Here is a 24,604-nt window from a genome sequence, read left to right as displayed (position 1 = left end):
TACAAAACCTGAGCTGCCCTCTGCTTGGCTTGGGGTTTATGGGATACCCTGGATGTGATCCTGACTGTTCTGGGGTAGAACAGGACCCTCTCCCTCAAACTTTTGCTCATTTTATACAGGGTAGCTTTGCTGAGCCCTCAGTCTGGAGCACCTGAACCTGATGAGTCCCTTTCAATGGGATTCTAGATCATCTCTATTACCAGAGCCCTGATCCTACCCCACATAGGAGTCATCAGAACTGACTAGAGAGTGCAAGGGAAGCCTCAGGCTTGGCCTTGAGCTCTGTCTGCAGCTCGGTTTTCCAAGACCAGGGGGCTGAGGTGGGGAATACTATGCCCTAGGGCTTCTGGGAGGAGCTAGCTGGGAGTGCTGCTTCAGCAGTTTTCTCTTTGCAACAGGTATTGCTCAGTTGGGGAAGAGGTGGGAAGGTGGGACATGAGAGAGCCAATGGGGCAGGGTGGTTACTGATGCCCAGCCAACTATTAAACTAATTAAAACAATTTAAACTGTTAAGAAAATTTTTGTGGTTTTATTATATCATGAGCCATTGAAACATCCGAACAAATCAATATCTGGGCGGTCAATATCTGGGTGGTGAGGCAGCTGCTTTCTCCTTCACTTCTTTGGGTTACTAGAGCAACTTGTCAGTAGATTAAAAAAAAAAAAAAAAAAGACAACCTTTTGCATTACTTAAGTCTTTCCAAGGCATGCGCTGGTACAACACAAACTTCTCCTGTCAGATGCAACTATTCTAGCATCCAAACATCATGCACAATACCTCGGTAGTAGCAGCGCACTGCGCCTGCTCCCACCATGGCCCTGCTCATTTGTGTATGATATTTGGAGCATCTGGAGGAGTGTGAATAGTTATCAGGAAGAGGAGGGAGGAGGAAACAGCATGAGTGCCTGGCTGGGAAGAGGTCAGCCGAAGTTGTGCAGGGCAAGCCTGAACATGTCATTGGTGCAAACCCAAGCATCATTGATGTTCTTTAATAGGAACATCTGGTGGAACCCCATGATGGGGTCTTCATCAGCCTGTGAAGAGAAAGAAAATGATTCAGTTAGTGGGCCAAGGAATAGGAAGGTAGTCCAGTGACAGGGGGAATGGACAAACAATGCTGACTTGGGGATCAGACTCTACTGTCTTGGACTCCAATTCCAGTATGGCCAAGGGATACTTGTGAATGTGAACTGATACAATGTACTGGACACAGAGGGGCTATGGATGGAGCTCGCACTGCTGCATACACTTAAGCTACAGAATATGTCACCAGTTAGCTACTGCAACAGAGCAGAGAACACACCTGCTCTGAGCCCATGTCTCTAGGCACAGTGATCAATTTAAAAGACTTCTGCACTGCTCACCACATAACTTAACAGTATCTAAAAACGAAACAATCTTAGTGTCTGATTATGCCAGTTACCCAATTAGGAGAAACTACTGCTAATACTGATTGTGACCAGAAAGGTGAGAAAAGGCTCAAAACGGAGTTCACACTGTGATCACAGCTCTACAGAACAAAAACAAAGCAATACCACTACTTGGTGTTTCCTGTCATGTCATATATAACATTTGCAATGAGAATAAAAGGCAAGACATCCTCAGCCAAACTGCAAAAGACCAGGATGAAGCCTAGTTATGGGAGGAGCCCAGTTAACCAGCACTGTCTCTAACATGGCTGGGTTTTCTGGGCATCATAAGCAAGAAGGCAAATCAATCTTTTGGGGATTCTGAGTTGGACAGAAACACCAGAATGAGCCTGAAGCCAGGTACGAATGGGCAATGATGACTGACGCTAGCCTGAAAGTGGGTATTGAGTCCCCTGGAAGAGACCTCTTCACTCTCAAGAGCCTGAGTACAAACTCTGGGCAGGGCATGTTGGACAGGCAGGAAAAACTGACAAGTCCAGGCCAGAAGGCAGGTCCTCTGGGTCCATGGCAGAGACCTAAGGGCCCCCCTCTTTCTGCCCTTGTACTTGACTCAGGAGACCTCACCTAGCCTAGGGAGCCTTCAGAGCCCCACCATGACACGGGCCCAGGAGATGAGGACCTTGTCAAAGGGCAACCAATTTGTCCCAGTTTGGGAATGCGGGGAGACTTATTTGGAAACTAAGAATCTGGCTTCAGTCTGCTGGAGCACAACAGGTGGGAGTTCCTGGGAGAGTTCTTGAGGAACTGAACTGAAGGCTTTGAAGAGGACATCTCTTGAGAAGAAGAAAGGAAAATGCAAAGAGAAGCAGAAGTTCCAGGAATCTGCTTTGCTTAGCAGGTGGAGGAGCCAGCAGCCAGCTCAGGGAGTGGCAGCATGGACTCCCACAGGTGACTGCGACTCAGTACCCAGCTGGCCAATCCAGGGCCAGCTGCCTGCAAAAAGTCCACCTACACCTCAGGGCAATACAAAGGCCCAGTAGCTTGGCACCACAGCTCCAGCCTGCTCCTTTATCTCTTGTCCCTTTTCCAAAAAGGCTCTAGACCAGTACTTTGCAATAGTACTTTCTGTAATAACAGAAATAGTCTATGTCTGGGGGTACCTGGGTGGCTTAGTTGGTTAAGTGTCCAACTCGTGACTTCTGCTCAGGTCATGATCTCAGGGTTGTGAGATAGAGCCCTGTGTCAGGCTCTGTGCTCAGTGGGGAGTATGCTCAAGATTCTCTCTCTTCCTCTGTCCATCCCCCCACCTGCACATGCTCATGCTCTCAAATAAATAAATCTTAAAAAAAAATTCTATGTCTGCACTGTCCAATAGGCAGCCACAAGGACAGACTATGAGGACTTGAAACAAGGCTAGTTCAACTGAGAAACTCCATTTTAACTTTATTTCATTGTTATTAAATCACCATTAAAATTAAAACATTTAAAAAATATGACTAGCGGTTATTATATTGAATTGCACAGCTCTAGATGCTTTGATAAGCAGGTCATATCACAGAAAAGGCAGGGGTGCAGGGCTCTCCTCTGCCTGCCCACTCCTCCCTACCACCACTATTTTTTTTTTTAATTTTCCATCTTTACCATTTTTTAAAAAGATTTATTTATTTATTTATTCAGAGGGAGAGAGAGACGCAGAGACACAGGCAGAGGGAGAAGCACCTACCACCACTATTAAGAGGCAGCAGTACTATTACCTTGAGCTGGCCCACTACCATGCTGATGATGCAGCTATCTGGTGTGGGCTGATGGTCCTGTGCTGTGATGCTGTGCTGGATTTTCTGGAACGGAAGGCTCTGCAAAAAAAAGAATGGGTAGTATGCTGTGGCCAGTAGGGCAGGGAAGAAGCTACTTAAACATGGCCCTGGCCCTTACTTACAGACAACTTCTCCACAATGGCAGCTTTCCCCTGGAACTGCTGTCCTTCCCACGTAAGGCATGATGCATCAATCTGAAAACCAGAAAACACGGGGGCAGGGCCTTGTTTCAGAAAAATGAGTTCAAACTTTAGTTTCCTTACCTGTAAAGAAGGGATCTCAAAGTAGCTTTCATACTCTGCACTATTAACATCCTCTTTAATTATACCCTGTCTTCCCCAAAATACAAGAGGGGTAGAACTCAATGTGCTTCTGCTACTTACCAGCTTAACATTTGGCAAGTTACTTATTTTTCTGAGTCTGTTTCCTGATAATTATTTATTTATTTACTTATATTATTTTTTTCTTTTAAAGATTTTATTTATTTATTCATGAGAGACACACAGAGAGAGGCAGAGACACAGGCAGCGGGAGAAGCAGGCTCTACACAGGGAGCACAACATGGGACTCGATCCCAGGTTTCAAGGATCACACCTTGGGCTGAAGGTGGCGCTAAACCGCTGAGCCACCCAAGCTGCCCTTACTTGTATTATTTTTAAAGATTTTATTTATTTATTTGAGAAAGAGATAGAGTTCAAGCACGAGCAGGGGGAGGGACAGAGGGAGATGGAGAAGCAGGTCTCTCGCTGAGCAGGGAGCCTGATGCAGGGCTCAATTCCCAAACCACAAGATCATGACCCAACCAGAAGGCAGACTGAGCCATCCAGGCACCCACTTCTTGATCTTTAAAAAGGGATATGTAAGGTGCCTGAGTAGCTCATTCCGATGGGCATCCAACTCTTGATTTCGGCTCAGGTTACAGTCATGGGGTTGTGGTATTGAGCCCCCCATCAGGCTCGGAGCTCAGCATGGAGTCTGCTTGGGATTCTCTGTCTCCCTCTCCCCCAGCTCTGCCTCTCAAATAAATAAATAAATCTTTAAAAAGGGAGTGGGGGGCAGGGGACATGTGCTGAGGATTATATGAAATGACATAAAGCACACTTTTAGGACCTTGCTAATAACTCCCTTCTCTAGGTCAGGACTGCTTTAATTGATTTTAAGAAGCAATGAGACAGGGATCCCTGGGTGGCGCAGCGGTTTAGCGCCTGCCTTTGGCCCAGGGCGCGATCCTGGAGACCCGGGATCGAATCCCACGTCGGGCTCCCGGTGCATGGAGCCTGCTTCTCCCTCTGCCTGTGTCTCTGCCTCTCTCTCTCTCTGTGTGTGACTATCATAAATAAATAAAAATTAAAAAAAAAAAAAAAAAAGAAGCAATGAGACAGATGTATCAAGATCCTGGAGTCAGGATCCCTGGGTGGCTCAGCAGTTGAGTGCCTGCCTTCGGCCCGGGGCATGATCCTGGGGTCCTGGGATTGAGTCCCGTGTCGGGCTCCCTGCATGGAGCCTGCTTCTCCCTCTGCCTGTGTCTCTGCTTCTCTCTCTCTGTGTCTCTCATGAATAAATAAATAAAATCTTTAAAAAAAAAAAGATCCTAGAGTCGGATCAGTTGAAGTTTTTAAAATTCTCTATGATGACAACCAAATAATGCCTGTGCTGAATTTAGTTTTCCACTGGTAAGATCCCTTTCTTTTCTTCAGACTTGACCCTGACTTTTTGGAGAGACACACAGGGCTTTGCCCACAGTCAGGCTCTGAGGCTATGTTGGATGGCTCCTATCACTTCCATTCTGGGCAGACCTGGTAGGCATGTCCCAATTGATCACATTTCTGTGACTGAATCTTGGGCAGGGTCAGACACAAATAATTCCTGATGTATATGAACATCAGTAAAATAGCACCAAATAATGCCTGCCTAAAAGGATTTCTTAAAAGACACACCAGCCTTCCTGGGGTACCTGGGTGGCTCAGTTGGCTAAGTGTCTGCCTTCAGCTCAGGTCATGATCTCAGGGGTCCTGGACCGTAGGGGGGTCTGCTTCTCTCTCTTCCTCTGCCCCCCACCATTCATGCATGCATGCACTCTCTCAAATAATAAATAAAATCTTAAAACAACAACAACAACAACAACAAGACATACCAGCCCCCCTGGGCTAACCCCATTTGTTTACCATGAGCATCCAGGGACTTTTGCTCCCCAAAAGGAAGCTGGGCCTAGGGTCTCCAAGGAGTGCTCAGCTTTGTACTGATGATGCTCACAGCTGCTGCCTCCACAGAGCACCACAAGCCCCAGCATCTGCCTGCTCTGGCCCACTCTGGAATCAGAGGCACTCCCAGGACAATGGAATGGCAAGCCTAGAACACCCTGCCAAGGACACCAGGATCCCTACTCTTACAGAAGATGACAGAAGGGAACATGTAGACCAGGTAGTTGGGCTAGGCCTCAGGTAACCTGTCCCATGGACAGAAACTCAGATAGAAGGATATAGTCAAGGGGCACCAGTGTGGCTCAGCAGTTGAGTGTCTGCCTTGGACTCAGGTTGTGATCCCAGGGTCCTGGGATTGAGTCCCCCATCAGGTTCCTCGCAGGGAGCCTGCATCTCCCTCTGCCTATATCTCTACCTCCCTCTCTGTGTCTCTCATGAATAAATAAAAAAAATCATATAATATATATATATACATATATACACACACACACACACACACACACACACACACACACACACACATAAGGATATAGTCAAATCCAGTAAGGGCTGCTAGAATTTGTGAACTGACACCCTAGCCCAATTATCTGAATTGATCCCCTAGGGTCCCATTCAAGCCCTAGAGATGAAGACTTACATAAATTGCGCCTAGTTGGGTTCTGTCGTTATCAAATAACTGGTAGTAATGCTGAATGAAGCTGGATCCAATCTGCTCCCAAATTGGCTTGTCTCCCATTCTGGAGCGTCACCCGGCCTTGTTGAGACCTGCAAGATCAGCAAAACAGAGAGGGAAGTGTTGGTACCAAAGGAGCAGGTGGCGGCCAGTTGCTGTTTCTTCCAACCAACCCCACCCTTCTTGGCCTCCTGGAGCAGAGAGAGTCCTTGGCTGAAGTGTGTTCTCCCAGGGAACATACAGAGGCCCAGGTTAACTGGTAGGAGGCCCCTTCCAATACAGACCAGTGCAGGGAGCCCAGAGGTGGACCAGACTGAGCTCCTCCTTTGAGGAGCTCTGAATGATGAAATGAAGGGGTGCCAGAGATGTGAAGCACACAGGATGGGAGCTGAGGGTGGAGCCAAGACAAAGGAAAATCATAGCAAGTCCTTCAATGCCCAATGGCAGGGTGTGGCCTTTAAGGAGGAACTCACACCACTCTCCCACATCTTTTCATTTGATCCTCTCAACAACCTGCAAGGCCAGAGTTACTACTATTCTTCCCACTTTAGAGGTCAGAAACTACAGATATCTGTATGTGAAGTATCTTCTATTGCAGTCCTCAGCCCCATCAATACTGTCCCAGGGCTGTACTGGCAGGTGGAAGAAGACCCAGCGAGAGAGTGGGAGATGGCTCCTCAATGCCTCACTGGAAATAAAGGAGTAAGTGACTCTTTATTTTAGTCCTTTTTTGACCTTCCATTTTAGTCTTAAGGGAGCAGTTTACTTCTTTGAGCACAGGTAACATCTCTTCATTTCTTCATTCCTACTCACTTCAGAGCTGAGGACAGGAGTTCCAAATATCAGAGAGTAATACTGAGGGATACAGGGAAGACAAACGGAGGCTATGAGGAGGAAATATGTCATCTCTTCACACCCCTCATCCCAGCACTGCCTCTATTGGAAGGGGCTGCCCCTCTCTGGTCTCTGAGGGGGGAAAGGAGACCCCCTACCAGCTAGAAACATCACAGCTCAAAGGGTGTAAACTGGGGCAAACTCAAGCCCCAGATGAGAGCCACTCTGGCTTTGTTAACCACCCTCCCTCCCCCTAGGAAGCCCACATCTCACTGAAGGATTCCATGACAGCAGAATATCGTATATGGTTCTGTAGTTGGGTCTGACTACCTCCCCATCTCCTGATAACAGGACTCTGAACCAAAGCGGTGAGGAGCTGGGTTCAACCCTGGTAGACAACCATTAACAGTGGTGGAATCTGATGCAAGTCACTGCCCTAAGAAGGGCCTCAGCTTCCTCCTCTGCAAAGGGGTGGAACCCTGATGTTGCCAGTGGTTGTAAAGCCTCACGAAGGGAACCTGCTAGTTCACTCCAGTCCCTATGACCTCACCCAAGGCCAGAGGAGCCAGCTGGGATGGATAGTGTAGGGGGGCAGTGGCTTATCCCCAATCCAGCCAATCTCCTAGCCTATGACCTATACTCCAGCCAATGAAGGGCCAGGAAGATGAGCCAGCTTTATTTTAGGTCCCATAGGAGGTGGTGGCACTAAAAATAGGAGCTCAGTACTGGGATGACTAAGAAATGTCCAGGAAAAGTCTAAAACAAGCAGAAGAGAAAGCCTGGACCCGGTCACACCTGCTACACAGGAACACAAGGTGTATCCCAGTTTATACTCTGCCAAGAAACAAATCAACGAGTGGGAAAAGCATAGAATCAACAGCTAGGCTCAGCTGCTGTCTTGGTCACATTTCCAAGGGGTCAGACTGTAGCTATAGCCATTCCCCATCTCTGCCTCTTCCACCCTAGTATTCACTCTGTTTGGCTCACTCACTGTGGCCCAGCCCTACAGTATCTTACCCCAAGATGTCTTGCTCAGCCCCCATGAGCTCCGGGGCAAGGGGAAAGCTGGAGGAATGGACGAGGGCCATCTCTCCCTCTGTCCTCAGCAAGGTTGGGCAGCCCTCAGGGAAGGTCTTAGAAAAAGAGTATGCCGATTAGAAAAAACAAGCCAGTGTTTGGGTCCATGAAAAGAGATAAGGGCAGGAAACCAGGAAGCTGAAGATGGAGGGTGACAGGAAAAAAGGCTAAATAAAAGCTGATTCAAAGACAAGAAAAGTGGGGTGCCTGTGTGGCTCAGTGGTTGAGCATCTGCCTTTGGCTAAGGTCATGGTCCTAGGGTCCTGGGATCGAGTCATCAGGCTCCCCACAGGAGCTTGCTCCTCCCTCTGCCTATGTTTCTGCCTCTCTCTGTGTCTCTCATTAATAAATAAAATCTTAAAAAAACAAAAACACCAACAACAAGAAAAGTGGTGCCATGTGGTAGGGCAGTGACACAGAGGAAATGCGGGAGTGTTTTTTTTTTCCTTTTTCAAAATTGTTCTTAAGGTGTGATAACTTGCCAATATTAAAACTACTTGGCAGAAGTGGCGGTAGAGTGAAGAGGGTGGAGGGATAAAGGGACAGAAGAGCACTCTAGTCTAGTGGAGCAGGGTAGGGCAAAGTCAGCTTTCCTAAGGAATGAGATTGCTCAGGGGCTCCCAGAAAGTTATAAGTAGGAATCTTCAAAACTATCTGGGTTGAGGTCTTTTCCAAGAAGTGTCCCTGAAGCCAATACCAACCTTGTTGGCCTGCTTGACTCTGATGTGTTTACTGCCACGTAGTCATCATAATAACCATGTGGTCAGATCCCACTGTCATCCCACTTCACAGGTGGGAAAACTAAGGTTCAGCGATTTGTCTTGCCCCAAGTCCAGTGGCAAGTAAGTACACCAGGACTGATACTAGGTCTCCTGATCAAAGCCAATGCTTTCTTTCTGCTAACTTTGTCCCTCAGTTCTAAATGACAAAGCTGGCCATTTCCCTTCTCTACAACGGCCTCACTTCTGGATTAAACCCTGAAGCTCCACAGGTGGCCAACCACACCTGTCCATGTGTCCCTACCACTCTCTCCTACCTTCATCCAGCTCCACATACAAACAGACCAGAACTTGCTGAGGGCTTGCTCACTGGTTTTCACCCCACTCCTACCCCATGAATCGCCCTGCTGGGATGTCCTCCCTCTCATCTGCCTGGTCAGTTCCTGATCTTCTCTCAAGTCACTGTTCAGACTCCATCTATTTGGGTCCCCCTTCCCAAACTCAAATGTTGACCCCAACCCCACATACAAAACTGTATCAATAGAGCCAGGGCCAGCTCCTCTGCCTAAACACGGTAGCTCTGGGCTAGGAGGGTTCTAGCCTGTTTCTTGCTATACCCACTCCACTCCACCCCAATCCCCGAGCACAGAGCACAGAGCATGGCTCAGCTAACCACAGGATTTACAGTTTCTGACTCCAAACCTCCTACAAAGCTTTCAACTCATGGCGGGGAGGCAGCATTCCTGTAGCCAGAGAAAGAAGAGGGGAGCAAAGTGCTCCCCTATCCCCATGCAACACAGGGAGGGGTCTGGGCCAGCCTGGGAGGATGTTCCCCAGGATGGCTAGCAAGCCCTGACCTTGCTTCTAATACATATACTATAGAAAGAACAATCTGAAAAGGAAAATGCCAAGGCTCAGAAGCAGCCTCACATCAGATTGGGGACTGACCTTCATGATAGCGTCTCCTACAGTTCTCCCAAGAGGGCTGCTGACGAGCCTTCTCCCAATATATCTACACAGAGGTAGAGATGCCCCAGCCTTGTGAATAATTTCAAGTTGTTCACACTCTCTGAGGTTCAGTCATAGACCCCAAGTTAAAACCTCTCGCCCAGTAGATGCCATTAGACAACAGAAAAATTTCATTTTTATCCTCAAATTCTGGGTCATTGTTTCCAGTGACAAAACTTAAATAGCAGTGTCCAGCTGATAACATGTCATTTTCACTAATGCGTATTAGACACAGAAATGTGCTAAGAGCTTTATGTGCATTTGCTCCTAACACCCCGTGAGTCAACTCCCACAATATACTTAAGCAAAATGAAGCTCAGAAAGGTTAGCTAACTCACTCAAGGCCATGAGCCTAGTGGATGGTGGAACTAGATGGAACCAGGTTTAGCGGACTACTCAAGGGCCAAGCCCCCCAGAGACAGTAGGTCAGAATTTAAAAATGAGCATATCACACCAGTGACAGAGGTGCTTCTGGGCATGAACGACTAAAGCCCTGACCTCCAAACTCCACTTTCTCAGAGGGGCAAGACAGGCCTGAACCACGGCCTGTCTCCAAACAAAGGCACCAGGCAAATTTCCACATCAAACCCAACAATAGGGATTTTCATGGGGGATGATCTCACAGTTTTCCCAAACCTGCAAAGTCACAGCTCAGTCCTACCATCTCAGCAAATCAGAAATAGATCCTGGCTTAGCTAGGCCTGGGGCAGGGATGGGGGGGGCAAGGGTAATGAGGAACAAGATGCTACAAACTCCAGGGACGCCTGGGTGGTTCAATGGTTGGGCACCTGCCTTCAGCTCAGGGCGTGATCCCAGAGTCCCAGGATCAAGTCCCGCATCGGGCTCCTTGCATGGAGCTTGTTTCTCCTTCTGCCTGTGTCTCTGCCTCTCTCTCTCTCTGTGTCTCTCATGAATAAATAAATAAAATCTTAAAAGGAAAAAAAAAAAGTGCCACAAACTCCAGAATGATACACAAAAAGACTCATACTTGTCTTTTTTGGGGCACCTATCATCAAGGCCTGCAGCAAATGTCAAGCAGATATGCCAAGCTCTAGTGGGATCCTTGAAATCAGTATCAACCATGGCCGTTAATTACCCTAACTTGCCCTATGGCCCTCCAGTGACTTCTCTTCCCATTCTCCACTAACAAAGTTTCAATCACTTAGCCTGCCTTCAAGGCCCCTGGGTGACCTGCACTCCTGGCTGTCCAACTTCATCTCCTGCCACCCTGTCCCCCGTCCTCTACAGACGGTCAGGGCATTTCCCTGTTTCTGGAACATGCTGAGCCTATTCTCACCCAGGGGCTTTGTAACTGTTATCCTTCTACTTGGATCACTAATCTCCCTAGATCTTCATGTATCTGGCTCCTTGTCATATATGTGTCAGCTCAAATGTCACCTCCTCACAGACACTGACCATTCAGTCTAAATTAGGAACTGCTCAGCTACTCATTTCATCATCTTGTTTTGTTTTCTTAGCGCTTATTGCTGCATGAAATAGTCACACTTCACTTATTTATGATCTGCCTCCCTGACCTAAGCAGCCTTGTTCCCATAGTCCCTGGCCCAGCCCTTCTCTGGAGGAGTGAATTCTGGGTAAACCCTGCTGAATTTAAGTGGCCAAGTGACCCACTTCCCCTCCACCTCTACCTTCTGTCCAAGTCATCAGGAGACAACCCTTTTTCATCAGTCATGTCTGAGGGTGTGGCAAGTGAGGCTTGGCCCAACCCCCGCTCTTTCCTCAAAGTTCTGGTCACCTGAGGGGCAGCTATGGCTCAACAGCAGGCACACAACCACACCCTCAAGGTCTGGCCTCTAGCCTACTCCTCCTTTCCCTCATTGTATGACCCCCTGACCCCGTTTCCTAGGAGTCAGGTCCAAAGTGAAGCCCCAGGTCAAGAACTAGAAAAAAAGGTGGTTACCTCAGCCTCCTGCAAGGATATCGCATCAGGGAGCAGCCTCCACCCAGGACTGGCAACCGCCTAGACCACCACTCTCCTGCCTCAAGTCTAGAGAGCAAGCAGTCGAGGCCTGGTGCCTGAATGGCTGCCCAGGACAGAATCTCTTCCTGGGGCAGACCCGAGATTTAGGTGCCCCCAGCACCCTGAGGGCCCTTTCCTCCTCTTCTGCCTGGAGGAAGGATCCAGAGCTTTCAGGGTGCCCTGGCTGGCTCAGGAGTTGAATCCTGAAACCTGCATTCTGGTCTCTCTGATCTATACTCGGTCCCTGAGGAGCCCCCCTTTCCCACATCACTCAGAAATCTCTGGGGCCCCATCCCAGCCAGCTCCCATCCATGAACTGAACCCTGGGCTATGAAATCACTGATGGGGTATATATGAACTTGGCTTCCCAGTTGGGCCTGAAGCCCCTAAGTGACCACCTCCGTGGTCTGCTATGACCATGCCTGCCTGGCCAATACCATCATGAGACTCTGAGACTGAGGTGAGCAGAAAAAAGGGATGAACCCGTACAGAGTCCCCAGGGTGCTGAATGGAATGCCTTCTTCTGTGACCCAAACAGTTACATGTGTTCTCTCATTTGAGCCTCACAGCTGTAAAGTTAGTATGATTATCATCATTTTCTAGATGAGGAAACCAAAATTCCATGAGTGTAAGAAAGAATTCAAGACCACATATGGCCACTGGCATAGGCAGCATTATAATGTCCACTAAACTGGGCTAAACTGGAACAGCTGAGAGCCAATGTCAAATAGTGGGAAGTGTAGAGGTAACAAATGAGGTAGCGAGGAAAGGAGCCTAGGCCTTTTCTTGCTCTCCAAAATGAGCAAGTTCTGTCCCTCTCAGGACAGAAAGCCCCTGAGTGCATGCTCTGCTGGTCAAAGCAGGACTACACCATAGAGACAAGTGAGAACTCGCATTCACCTAGGTCTAAAACCACTTCTGGGAGTGGAACCAACATCTCCACACAGAGACATAACTCCAGGGGGCAGCAGTCTCTGCCCTGCTGAGACCCACTAGCTCTGACCAAGTATCAGAGATTCAGTTTCAGTCATTCCAGAATATCCCCAGTTTACTGAAGCAAGCAGTCATGAGTTCCCAGATACCTCAGACACACCGTTCTCATGAGAAGGAGGTTCTCCTTCTCTGAGATAGGCCCCTCTCTAGTCTCAGGGCTTAGAACAGAACAGGTACCAGCAACATATAAGGAGTAAGGCCCAAGGCAATAAAAGAAATTTCTCAGCCATAGCAGGTCAGAAGAAATTGGGCATCCTGGGTGGCTCAGTGGTTTAGCGCTGCCTTCAGCCCAGGGCATGATCCTGGAGACCCGGGATCGAGTCCCACATCGGGCTCCCTGCATGGAGCCTGCTTCTCCCTCTGCTTGTGTCTCTTCCTCTCTCTGCATCTGGTCTCTTGTGGATAATTAAATTTTAAAATCTTAAAAAAAAAAAAAGAAAAAAGAAAAAAGAAATTAGGGACACCTTGGTGGCTCAGCAGTTGAGCATCTACCTTTTTTTTTTTTTTTTTTTTTAAGCATCTACCTTTAGATTAGAGCATGAACCCGGGGTCCTGGGATCGAGTTCCATATCGGGCTCCCTGTGAGGAGCCTGCTTCTCCCTCTGCCTGTGTCTCTGCCTCTCTCTCTGGGTCTCTCGTGAATAAATAAATCTTTAAAATAAACAAATAAGGGATCCCTGGGTGGCTCAGTGGTTTAGCATCTGCCTTCAGCCCAGGGCATGATCTTGGAGTCCCGGGATCGAGTCCCACATCGGGCTCCTTGCATGGAGCCTGCTTCTCCCTCTGCCTGTGTCTCTGCCTCTCTCTGTCTGTCATGAATAAATAAAATCTTTTAAAAAAATAAAATAAATAATAAAAAAATTTAAAAAGAAGAAATTAAATGTAAAAAAAGCAAAAAAAAAAAAAAAAAAAAAACCCATGAGGAGGTTCAGCTCAACAACACCAGGCCATGAGAAATCCTGCTCAATTTTCAATGTCCATCCTGTGGAAAAGTTTTTGGATCCACTCCCCTCTCTCTGAAAGGACTATTCCCTTTCATCTCTGGGGGAGAGCAGCTCTGTGTCTCACTCTGGGAAGAAGTCCTGATAGGTACCATACTTGAATAAAGGTGACCTGAGAGGGTCTCAGTGAAAGGGGCAGAAGCCACCGACTATACAACGCTGGTGAGATTCCCAGACACTGGGAGCATACCCAGCAGGGACCCCCGGGAGCCTAAGAGCAAGCTGTAGATGACAGCAGCTAGACTCAACAGCCACAGCAATTTGGAGTGGTGACAGCACTGCTCCGAAAACCCCAGACCTTCCTGTGCCCACTACGGGAAGTATATCTTGCTCTATAGTTCCTGGCAGGAAGTGGAGAGGAGAGTGAGCTCATTAACAGCCTTTCTTCTTCAGTGCTCTCATCATTCCAAAGCCCCCTTTTCTGCACAGTGCCAAGAGCCCCAATAGGTCCCTTCAACTCAGGCCTAGGTACATAATAGCAACGTTACCTCCTTTCCCCAGCACCAGGACTGGGTAGGATTCATTCTTCTACCTTCAGCCTCAGTCCAGAACCTGACACACAGAAAAGGCCAAAGAATGGTTGCTGAAAAATAATCATTCTTGGGAAAGGAAAAGAAAAAAATCCAAGCAAGATACTAATCCTCCAGTAAAGGAATCCCAGAATTTTTAAATGTAAGGATCTTTTAGTTCTAAAATTTGACAATCTGCGTCACTCTTAAATCATTCATGCCACCCCAACCCAACTGCAAAGAGAGCAGAATAAAGATGTGGCTTGGAGAGAAGTACATTCCAGGTCACTAAAGGACCTAATTTTGAGCTTTTTGAGAACCCAGGCACCCTCACACTCTACCATGCTTATGCAGCTACATCTTGACTACCCCATGCCAGACCCCACACTTCCTAGTCAGCCCTACATGAATAGACTGCAGACAGATTCTAAAGAAACTCAAGATTCTCCTCTTATCTCCGAGATAGATGGCCTGCCAAGTTCCAGGAAGGTCAAGGACTTCTCAGGGTCAGGATGCCTACCAATAGCTAGCTAAGCCCGTCTGGGGTCTGAAGTTATAGAAAACTTCTAGGGTTGGAATGAGAGAGAGAGAGAGAGAGAGATAGAGAGAGAGAGACCTGAATGCCTCCTACTCCTGACACTGCAGGCAGTGGTGAAGAAACAGTATGGAGAAGGAACAGTATCTTTTTGACCTTGAAGGGAAATCATTGTCATTAAGTCACCTAAGGCCTTGGAATGTGCAAACTAATCCACAACTATAAGCCTAGTTCACCCAAAACCTGTGTTCTAGACAGAGCCAATTCTGACAATCTAGAGAGGGTCCTGAAACAACTGCTTCTACTAAGAGATTCCCTCACAGTGATCCTACGTATGTCCTGTGGGTAGTCCCTCCCTGTTGCCCATCTCCACTAGCAAGTCAGATCCTCCTGAATCTGCTAAATGAACCTGACTTCCATGTGCTTATGGGCCAGAATGTGGACTAGGAAGTTCGAGCTCAGAGAGAAGGGAAGTGCTGGTTAGAAGATATAGACAGATCTTCACTTGTCCTCCTTAACCAGGGAGAATAATTAGAAAGAGCAGGAAAACTTCCAAGGCTGGAGCCCAATGACTAGAGAAACATCACCTGGGGAAATAGTCGAGAAAAAAAAGTCCAAGAATGGCAGCTTTCTGCATCATGGGCCTAACTCAACTTTCCTAGGAGACATGCTTGCTGCTGAAGCCAGGACTGCAGAAACTTAGCTGCTTCTTTAATCCTTGCAAGTACTATGGCTCAGAAGTTGTACTGGGTCAGAGGAATCAAGACTAGACAAGCTGTTTCTTCCCCAAATCCCTTTGCCGTCTCTGGACTGGTCCCTTAATCAATAGTCAATCAGAAATGCCTTTACAAAGCCTGTCAGAGAACTACTCTAAGGTTAGATACTCTTCTCCCAGGACTCAAAGGGGTCACTGGAGCCTTCACTGAAGGCAATTTCCCAAGGCTCAATCAGCCTCCTGCCTGACATAGGTTACTGTAGCTGTGCGAAGTGAGCAAGTAAGTGAGAGAAGCCTGACTTTCTGCAGCTTTTAGCTCTAGTTCTCCTACCCAGGCCAGGGTTCAGAAGGGCCCCACAGAGTCTGAATCTGAGCCCCACAGCCCAAATGTGCCTCCCCACCAATGTGGCTTCAAACTCAGTCTCTTGTTTGGCACTGGCTTCATGGACCTCAGGCCTGAATTCTACTTTCCCCTCCAATAAATCCCACCTTATCACCACCATTCTCCTGGAATCATTCTCTGTAGGAAGAGGGCAGATGACTCTGGGAAGGGCAGATGTGAGAATTAGGCTGTGCTGGAGAAGGTCTAATAAAGCGTTGGGGGCTCACACATCCAACTTCACCTCCTTGGCTTCCTTTCTCCCCTCCTCCACTAACAGGGCCGGCCAACCCACCCACAGCTGGGGCCTGGTCCCCGATAGAAGGGCGGGGTCTGAGTCTACCAGTCCGGAGCCGCCTCATCGCATCAGGCCAGATCCTCCAAGGCTGGCGGGGGATGAAGTCCCATGTGGAACCCCCTCCCGCCCGAGATTCCCTGACCCTGCCCTCCACGCAGGAACCTACGCATCAGTTCCAGAATGGGAGATTGGGAGATAGGTTTTGTGCACTCCCGATGGGCAGACAAGCAGGGGAGAATTCACCTACATCCTAGCCTGGCTATGGTCGGGAACCGGGTTGAGAGTCCTATAATCCCGGGCTGCGGCAGGAAAGCGCCCTTACCCAATGCTGATTCCAGAACGGGCCGGGTGGCGCTTGCCCATCCCCGGATCCATCGCTGGCGGGTGGCAGGACGTGGGGCTGGGGTCGTCCCGCTAGCCTGCCTGCAGAGCTTGCGGGACTCGGGCAGGCCGGGCTAGGCCAGACGGGGCGGGGCCCGGAGAGCCCCATCCGGGTGGTCTGGACCAGAGAGTAAAAGGCCCGGCCACCGCGCAGTCCGGTGCACCCGCCATGGACACGATGGGGCCAGAGAGGCGCCTGGCTGTCTCTCTGTGTTCCCCCCGGCCGCCGCCTCAGAGGACCGGCGGGAGGCGGAGCCGCGCGCGACACATGGCCCCGTCCCCGCGCGGCTTCGGGCCGCCGGTGGGGGGGGGGGGCGCCCGGAGACTGGCAGCGAAGGCACGAGCGGCCCAGAGCGCGGCTCCAGCGGCCCAGCTCCCGCCCCGGCGCGCTCGCCCCGACACTCACCCGAGGGGCTGGCACGATGGCGGCAGCGGCGGCGGCGGCAACCCAGCGCGGTCTGCGACCGACTGTCCCTTCCCCCCTGCCTTCCCTCGCCACCCCGCTGCACTCTGGGAAACGCAGTCCCCCCCGAGTTCCTTCCTGGCATAGGTGAGCCAGGAGAAAACTACAGTTCCCGGTGTGCTATGCGCCGAGGACCAGCCACGGCCCGCAGCGCGGGAGGTGAGGCTAAACCGGGGAGGGAGGCTGCCAGGGCGAGCCCCTGAGAATTGTGGTCTAGCGGAAGCCTCTGGAACACCCGAGGTTGGCGCCAGACAAGGGTCAGGGCTCAATAGTCGCCAGGTCTCAGCTGGTCTGGCCCCGCCCAGGTCGCGCGGTGGTTTGGAGCAGGCCCCGCCTCCGTGGGAGTCCGGCTTGGCCCCAAGCAGGCCCAGCCGCCCCTCCCTGGGCCCCTGGACTGTTTCCGCTCCCGAATCCTCCTCCCCTTTGGTGCTCTAGCTGCCACCCCGCCACCCCCGACCCGACACTTTGGAACGGTGCTCTACAGCCAGCCAGGGCGGAACCCAAAGTTTTGCTGTCCCAACATTCACGAGCCTTGTGAGGCGGCCCAAAGCTGGTTTCGAGCAGTCGAGGCTTTCCTTTCGGCTGGAGATTCAAATGCTCAAGTGGGACTCTGCTGGAGACAGGATTACTCTTACACTTGTACAGTTGGGGTCTCCAAAACATTCTCATAAGTTTTTTATTGTTTTTATTTTTGACCGTCAGGGTAGCCAAGAATTTCATAAAAGAGAACTAGCTAACCTAAACTTTTCCCGTGATTTAAGTGACCAGATTGTCAATAATCTCTGTCCCATCCTTGTCCTTTCATCACCCGTTTTAGTTGTTTCCTGGGCAATGCAAACATTTGAGGTAAGGCCTGTGTCTAAGTTAGGCCTGTTGGGGAAATGCTCTGCAGCTAACTCATGTGGACCACAGGTAAAGGAAATATCCTGGCAGCTCCATGCTTTCCCTCCTGGACAGAGATCCCAGTATTCCTCTTCTTCCATAAATCTTGCTCTTTCACCAATATGCACACACACATTCACTTGCTGGGCATGGCTGGTAAGACCAGGCCAAGTTTCTGTTTGTTAAATCCCAGGTCTGCACTACTTTGCCTGACTAGATGCTTATTTCTTAGAACTCTCCACTGTCCTATTTGTGGTGAATTTGAGCCTTCCCTTGTTCTAAACTGTCATCCCACCACCACTACCCCCACCCCCAAGAAGCTAAGACACTGGATATGTTGTATACACATACCCTCCAGAGCCCTGGCCGGAGCTTGGCCCTCACCTGTCCTGCAAACGCTGCTAAGAGGTCCAAGTGAGCCATAGCACAAACAGTGAGCCTTCAACAAGGAGCTAGGATACACTAAACAGCATAGACTGAGCCTGAGAAAGCTCTCACTCCCTAGTGGAGAGTGGGGGACATGTGAGAGACTGGCTTGTTAGCTGCTCACAATGGGCTTCAGTCCCCACTAGTCTGGAAGGGCAATGCTGCCCTTCCACCACCTTATTGATGATTAGCCAGAACTAATGCTAGGAAGAGAGGTCCAATCCCTTCTCCAACTAGGCACCTGTACAACCTCTACTCTACCCCTCTCCCCCATCAGAGACTTGATTCTCAAGACAGTGCCAAGGGGCCAAGAGGAAAGCAGATATTAGAAAAAACATTTGTCATTTCAGTTCACAGATAAAAGGAAAGCCCCCAGGGATCCCTGGGTGGCTCAGCGGTTTGGCGCCTGCCTTGGGCCCCGGGCGTAGCCTGGAGTCCCGGGATGGAGTCCCGCATCGGGCTCCCCGCATGGAGCCTGCTTCTCCCTCTGCCTGTGTCTCTGCTTCTCTCTATATATATCTCTCATTAATAAATAAATAAAATCTTTAAAAAAAAAGGAAAGCCCCCAGGGAAGTGGCTTTTCCTAAGGTAACAGAGAAGGGAGTCATGTTTTATGGAGTCCAAGAAGTGTCCATTTGTGCCTGAACACCCATCGTAAATAAGGCTGGCTTTAAAGGTAGCCTTTCCTCATTGGCTTTGAGCTAAATTACTTGAATCTACAGATAAAAATGTCACCATACCCCTACAATATCTAATCTACATAATAGAAACAGGCAAGAAAATGAGTCAAGAGATCACAAATCCCAACTCCTCCACAATGCAAATGTACCAAGGCCAAGGTATCTATAATTCTTTTGCATGCAGGAGGCATGGCTGGCTCCAGCTGCGGTCTTCACTAATTTAAGTAACTGCAAGCCCATGTATGCCACTGTACTAGGCTTAAAATGGTAAGTGAAATTCAACCACAGCTGAAAATACCTGAGGAATTCAAAATCCTCAAAAGAAGTAGCAGTCACAATTCAGTTTAGTTCTCAGTTGTCCCTTCCCCTAACCCACAGACAAACTGGGACGGTTTGGGGCAGTTTCCAAACTCTTTGGAGTCCGCTGGGCCAAGAACTCTGTAAGAACCTTGTATGAGGCCAGGGTCCATGTGCTCAGGGCCCCTTTATGAACAACATGGTCACTGAAGCATTTCTACCCTCAGGATCAGCCTGATCCTTGAGACCTAAAGCAGAGGCCTGTTGGGAGGCCTATTTTCCCAAGTTTCGGGAATATGGAAATGAGTCTTTATAAAAATAAAATAGCAAAACCCAAATTAAAACCTTACTTTCTGTTTAATTCGTTTTGCCAAACAAACACAGTGAAAACTTTAGTCTGACTAATTGTACAGAAAATAGAATTTTTAACCAGTAGCAAACATAACAGGATAAACCTAAGTCTCTGGCAAGCTGGATCTTAATCAGCAGGTCACCTAGATCCCCTTGTAGATGGCCTCCTGGGGAAGGAGGTCCTTGTAGGCAGAAGCACAGATCTGCCAGTCCCCATCAGAATCACAGGCTGCACCTGGGAAGGAAAAGCACGAAAAGGAGGAGAACTGATGTTACTTGTATCTCTTATCACTACACAGAAGAGTTGTCTCAATGCTGGCCAACCTCAACGTGTTGTCTTCCCAAACCCATAGTCTTGGACATCCGACCTACATCCTGAGTGGGTAATTTTCAGGTTCAGTGGTTCCGAAGCCTCTGCTTAACCAGAACCTGCAACATAAACTGGGGGTCAGGTGGGGAGTGGGGGGACAAAGTCGTAACTGCTGGTGTCACCTGTGCAGAGTCTGAGGTACCAGACTTCAGGACCTTGCTTTATGAGAAAACAAGAGAGGGTGCCAGGTCACCAGCCAAAAAGTCCAGCTGCCCTAAGCTTCAGTACTGTCAACGAATGCCCCCAGGAGTATAGGGGAGTTCAATAGCTGCGGCCTAAGGTCCCTCCAGGCTGACAGGGGTCCAGGAGTCCAGCAAGCCGAAAGGGAACCCATTCACATTCCGTGCTTCTTTCGGATGACCGCCATGGCCAGCAGCCGATCCTTCTCACGGAGTTCTTCTCGTAGCTTGGCCTCGGTGAGACGCAGGTGGCGGATGCTGCCTTTCATCTCCTTCATCTTCACCTCCATCAGCGCCAGGATGTCCCGCTGCTCGTTTAACTTGCGCAGGAGCTCCTCCTCCGTGGTGCCTGACGACAACGAGTATGAGTGATCGGAGCCAGTATCAGGGAAGCCCTCTTCCCCCACCACCACCAACTGGGGGCCCATAGGGCACTCTGCAGCCTCCAGCCCTGCTGTAGCAGCCTCTAGCTCCGACGCGGCGGCTGCAGCGGCTGCACCCTCTGCAGCGGCGAACTCCACTTGCACGGTCAGGTCGATAGGTTTCACGTCTTCGCCGGAGGGAGTGGTGGGCACTGGGGGCACGGACCCCGGAGCCTGACTGCTGTCAACAGCGGCCTGAAGGGTGAGGAGCACAGCAGCAGAAGCAGACACCAGGTTCGGCTGCAGCTGGGAGGCCTGGGCAGTGGAGGCTGATGGCGACGGCTGCTGCTGCTGCTGCTGCTGTTGTTGCTGCTGCTGCTGCTGTTGTTGTTGCTGCTGCTGCTGCCTGCGGCGGGCGGCTGCAGCCCCCGCGGGTCTTCGTGCTACTTTGCGCTCGTTGACGCCGCGCAGCGGGAAGATGGTGGGGACGCGCACCGTGTAGGTCTTGCGGCCGCCCTGGAAGTGGACGCTGCAGAGACGGTGGCCCGTGGTGGGCTGGAAGGTGGAGAAGCACCCACTGACGCCAGCACGGGACACGTTCTTGAGCCACAGGCGCCGCAGTTCAGCGTCCTTGGGAAACGTGTAGAAGTGCAGCGCCTTGTCCCGGTGCGAGTTGTTGTAGCAGCCCGGCACGCAGCACGTAAAGCCTGGCATGGCTGCGCCGCGCGGCTTGGCCCGGCCCGGCCCACCGGCCTCCTGAGCCCTTCGACGGCCCGGTCGATCAGCCGCCGCCCGCCCCTCGACGGGCGGCGCCGCGCGGGGCCTTAGGCGGCTTCCCACCACTGCCGCCCGGCGCGGCCGGCCTGGCCAGGCGCCCCGTGCCCAGAATACGCTTCCCGCCGGCCCGCGCTGCGCCGGCCGCCCGCCTGCGCTCCGGAGTCGGCCCCGGGGACGCCGCGAAGGACCGCCTGGAAAGGAGGACTACGCCCCCCACAATGCACCGCGCCAGAAGCTGCTCACTTCCGGAGCGGGGGTGTGATTATTCCGGGCGCTTTCCAGGGCACCGTGAAGGCCCACGCAGAACAGATTCTTACCCCCACCCGGCTTATCCCCGGCCGACTATAGAAGCGTATTCGGTTGGAACGCTGTTGCCTGGACCGCCCTTCACAAGGACCCGGAATCCTGATGGGGGGGCGAGCGGCGGGCGGCGCGCGCCTCTACAGTGCGCAAGCGCCTTGGGCCTTTGCCCACGGAAACTACAAATCCCGCAATGCCTTGCGCTGAACTCAGCGGCTGCGGCCTGGAGCGCCGCCTAAGGGAGAGGTAGGATTACAGGAGGCTAGGATTTGGGTGAGGTTGCGTGTCCCCCGGAAGCGTTTCCCCAGTCCTGCGGGCTGTGCGTGGATGGCATTCCTGCGGCGACTGGATGGGAGACCAGGGCTTCAGTGCCCAGAAAGACCTCAGGAGCCCCTTTTTCTGCGTTGAGGACCCCCCTAATTCAGCCGCTACTTGCGTTGACTGTCATCAGTCATCAGTAGGTACCTACTGTGTGGAGGGTACAGTGCAGTGAGCTGGGAACCTTGCAGAAGTTCAGCTGACCAGGCCTGACTACCTAGAGGGACGAGGGTCCGACTTTTGGATAATAGATGTGAATATACCCGAATGGATGTCTAATCACAGACATAAGTGCTATGAACTAATGAACAGGACAAAGGAAAAAATTGGAGACAGAGGCCAAGGAAGAAAAAATGGTGAAAAACTTGAGTGGGGAGTATGTGGTCCTCAGGAAAGAACTAGGCTCTTTCCTTAAAAAGCCTGGAAAAGGGCAGGTGGGGTAGCTGAAGCAATGAAAGATAACAACCTGGGCTAAATTAAAAGATTGGGGTTTTAGGGATCCCTGGGTGGCCAGCGGTTTGGCGCCTGCCTTTGGCTCAGGGCGCGATCCTGGAGACCCGGGATCGAATCCCATATCGGGCTCCCGGTGCATGGAGCCTGCTTCTCCCTCTGCCTATGTCTCTGCCTCTCTCTCTCTCTCTGTGACTATCATAAATAAATAAATTTTAAAAAAATTAAAAAAAAAAGATTGGGGTTTTAATTCTGGGAGACGAGACTGGGAGCTGTTGAATTGTTGAACCCGAGAATGGACAAAATTTATATTGTAACAAGATACCTCCCATTCCCCACTTCCGTGGAGAAAATGTTCTAAAGGTCAAGAAAAGCTGTGAAAAAACTCGGGGAAGGCCAGGCAGTTCTGGGGAATTACCTGCAAGCTAGCCCTTCTTTACTGAGTTCCCCCTTTCTCCCACTTGTTGCCTTTCTCCAGACCCCTCCTCATTTTTTTTTTCTCCTGATTACAGGCCATGGGTATGATATTAAGCCTAGAATACAGTATTTCTAATTGTTTAATATTAAAAAAAGAAAGACCCATCTATTAAAAGCTTGTGAAAGAAAAAATAATAATACCCCAAGTTAATTTATTTAAAAAAGAAAAAAAGCTTTATTATAAAAGGAACCGATACTTAAAATTTTTGGAGAAATACAGGACAATAGGAAATGAACAGTTTGTCTGGTCCCAACATCCAAACATTACTATTGCATTTTTTTTAAAGATTTTATTTATTTATTCATGAGAGACAGAGAGAGAGAGAGAGAGGCAGAGACACAGGCAGAAGGAGAAGTAGGCTCCATGCAGGGAACCCAACGAGGGACTCGATCCTGGGTCTCCAGGATCACGCCCTGGGCCACAGGCAGGCGCTAAACCACTGAGCCACCCGGGGATCCCTACCATTGCATTTTGTATTTACAATTAATGTGCTCCATGGTATGGGTTTCACAGACTCATAACAGGAAAAAGTCCCGTTCCTCCTGGCCTACGCCACTGAGGTCTGCAGCTTGCTTGAACCCCTTCAAACACAGAAATGCAGCCCATGGTGAAAGATGTGCATTCATTTGGGTGAATATATAACAGTAAAAACATGAATACACACTTTGTTATATGATTAAACGTTTAGAAATGTGTGTAGTAGAGACAAAATTAAGCAAAAGAGCATGTTATCTGTTATTTTTTTTTTAAGATTTTATTTATTTTTTCATGAGAGACACAGAGAGGCAGAGACACAGGCAGAGGGAGAAACAGGCTCCATGCAGGGAGCCCAATGTGGGACTCGATTGGGTCTCCAGGATCACGCCCTGGGCTGAAGGTGGCGCTAAACTGCTGAGCCACCCAGGCTGCCTGTTATGTATTTTCATTGTCATATTATTACTAATAGAGTACTGTTCCTACCTGTCTTAAGACCTACCTTACTTACTACCTTACTACCTTACCTTAATATTGAGAGGTCAAATTCATATCATTTGTTCATGCACAGACAGTGAAGATTATGCTTAATAAAATTCTATGGGACACCTGGGTGGCTCAGTGGTTGAGTATCTGCCTTTGGCTCAGGGCATCATCCTGGAGACCCAGGATCGAGTCCCACATTGGGCTCCCTGCATGGGGCCTGCTTCTCCCTCTGCCTATGTCTCTGCCTCTCTCTCTCTCTCATGAATAAATAAATAAAATCTTTAAAAAAAATTCTACCTCCCATTTCATAAAATCACCTCTAATCTACACTTAAATCTCTTATACTTGAAACATCTAGAATGCATAGCTTTCTCCCCACCCCCCACCCCCAGGCTCTGCCCACCTTCTATCTTGTCACTTCTGAAGAAAGACTAGAACCTTGTCATATGTCTCCTTGCTTCCAATCTTGCCTCCTCTATAAAATCTGTTGTTTGTATGGCTACATATATATATATATTTATGTAATTCCTCTGCTTAAATCCCTCCAAAAGCTTACTGCATTTAGAATACTGTCCAAACTCCTTTCCATGGTCTGGTCCTTGCCAGTCTCTCTCATTCCTCCCTCCCTTCTACATGCACCCAGTATTTCTTTTTTAACAAGTAGCAAATGTAAAGTTTAATCATTTTTTTTAAGATTTATTTATTTATTCATGATAGACAGCGAGAGAGAGGCAGAGACAGGCAGAGGGAGAAGCAGGCTCCATGCCAGGAGCCCGATGTGGGACTCGATCCTGAGACTTGAGGATCGCGCCCTGGGCCAAA

The 24,604-nt window shown here is 49.7% G+C and overlaps 2 protein-coding genes across 6 annotated transcripts; both read right to left on the bottom strand.

Moving 5' to 3' along the window:
• Window positions 1-507: 507 nt before the first annotated feature.
• On the bottom strand, window positions 508-16,987 carry NUTF2 (nuclear transport factor 2). 5 transcript variants are annotated; one of them, XM_055306484.1, is made up of 5 exons: window positions 16,896-16,987; window positions 6,024-6,151; window positions 3,308-3,379; window positions 3,126-3,224; window positions 508-1,035 (listed from the first exon to the last, which is right to left on the bottom strand). In XM_055306484.1, the coding sequence occupies exons 2-5, from the start codon at window positions 6,120-6,122 to the stop codon at window positions 922-924; spliced, it is 384 nt and encodes a 127-aa protein (XP_055162459.1). In that variant the 5' UTR covers window positions 6,123-6,151; window positions 16,896-16,987; the 3' UTR covers window positions 508-921. The 5 variants fall into 5 exon arrangements, with proteins under 5 accessions (XP_055162459.1, XP_055162460.1, XP_055162462.1 ...); XM_055306485.1 differs by lacking the exon at window positions 16,896-16,987 and adding an exon at window positions 16,431-16,636; XM_055306487.1 differs by lacking the exon at window positions 16,896-16,987 and adding an exon at window positions 14,161-14,352.
• A 2,588-nt stretch (window positions 16,988-19,575) lies between these two features.
• THAP11 (THAP domain containing 11) lies at window positions 19,576-21,639 on the bottom strand. Its single transcript, XM_055306067.1, has one exon. The coding sequence runs from the start codon at window positions 21,211-21,213 to the stop codon at window positions 20,293-20,295; it is 921 nt and encodes a 306-aa protein (XP_055162042.1). The 5' UTR covers window positions 21,214-21,639; the 3' UTR covers window positions 19,576-20,292.
• Between the last annotated feature and the right edge of the window lie 2,965 nt (window positions 21,640-24,604).

Source organism: Nyctereutes procyonoides, unplaced genomic scaffold (assembly GCF_905146905.1).
Source record: "Nyctereutes procyonoides isolate TBG_1078 unplaced genomic scaffold, NYPRO_anot_genome, whole genome shotgun sequence".
Lineage (NCBI taxonomy): Eukaryota > Metazoa > Chordata > Mammalia > Carnivora > Canidae > Nyctereutes > Nyctereutes procyonoides.
This window is presented reverse-complemented; position numbering and strand designations above follow the sequence as displayed.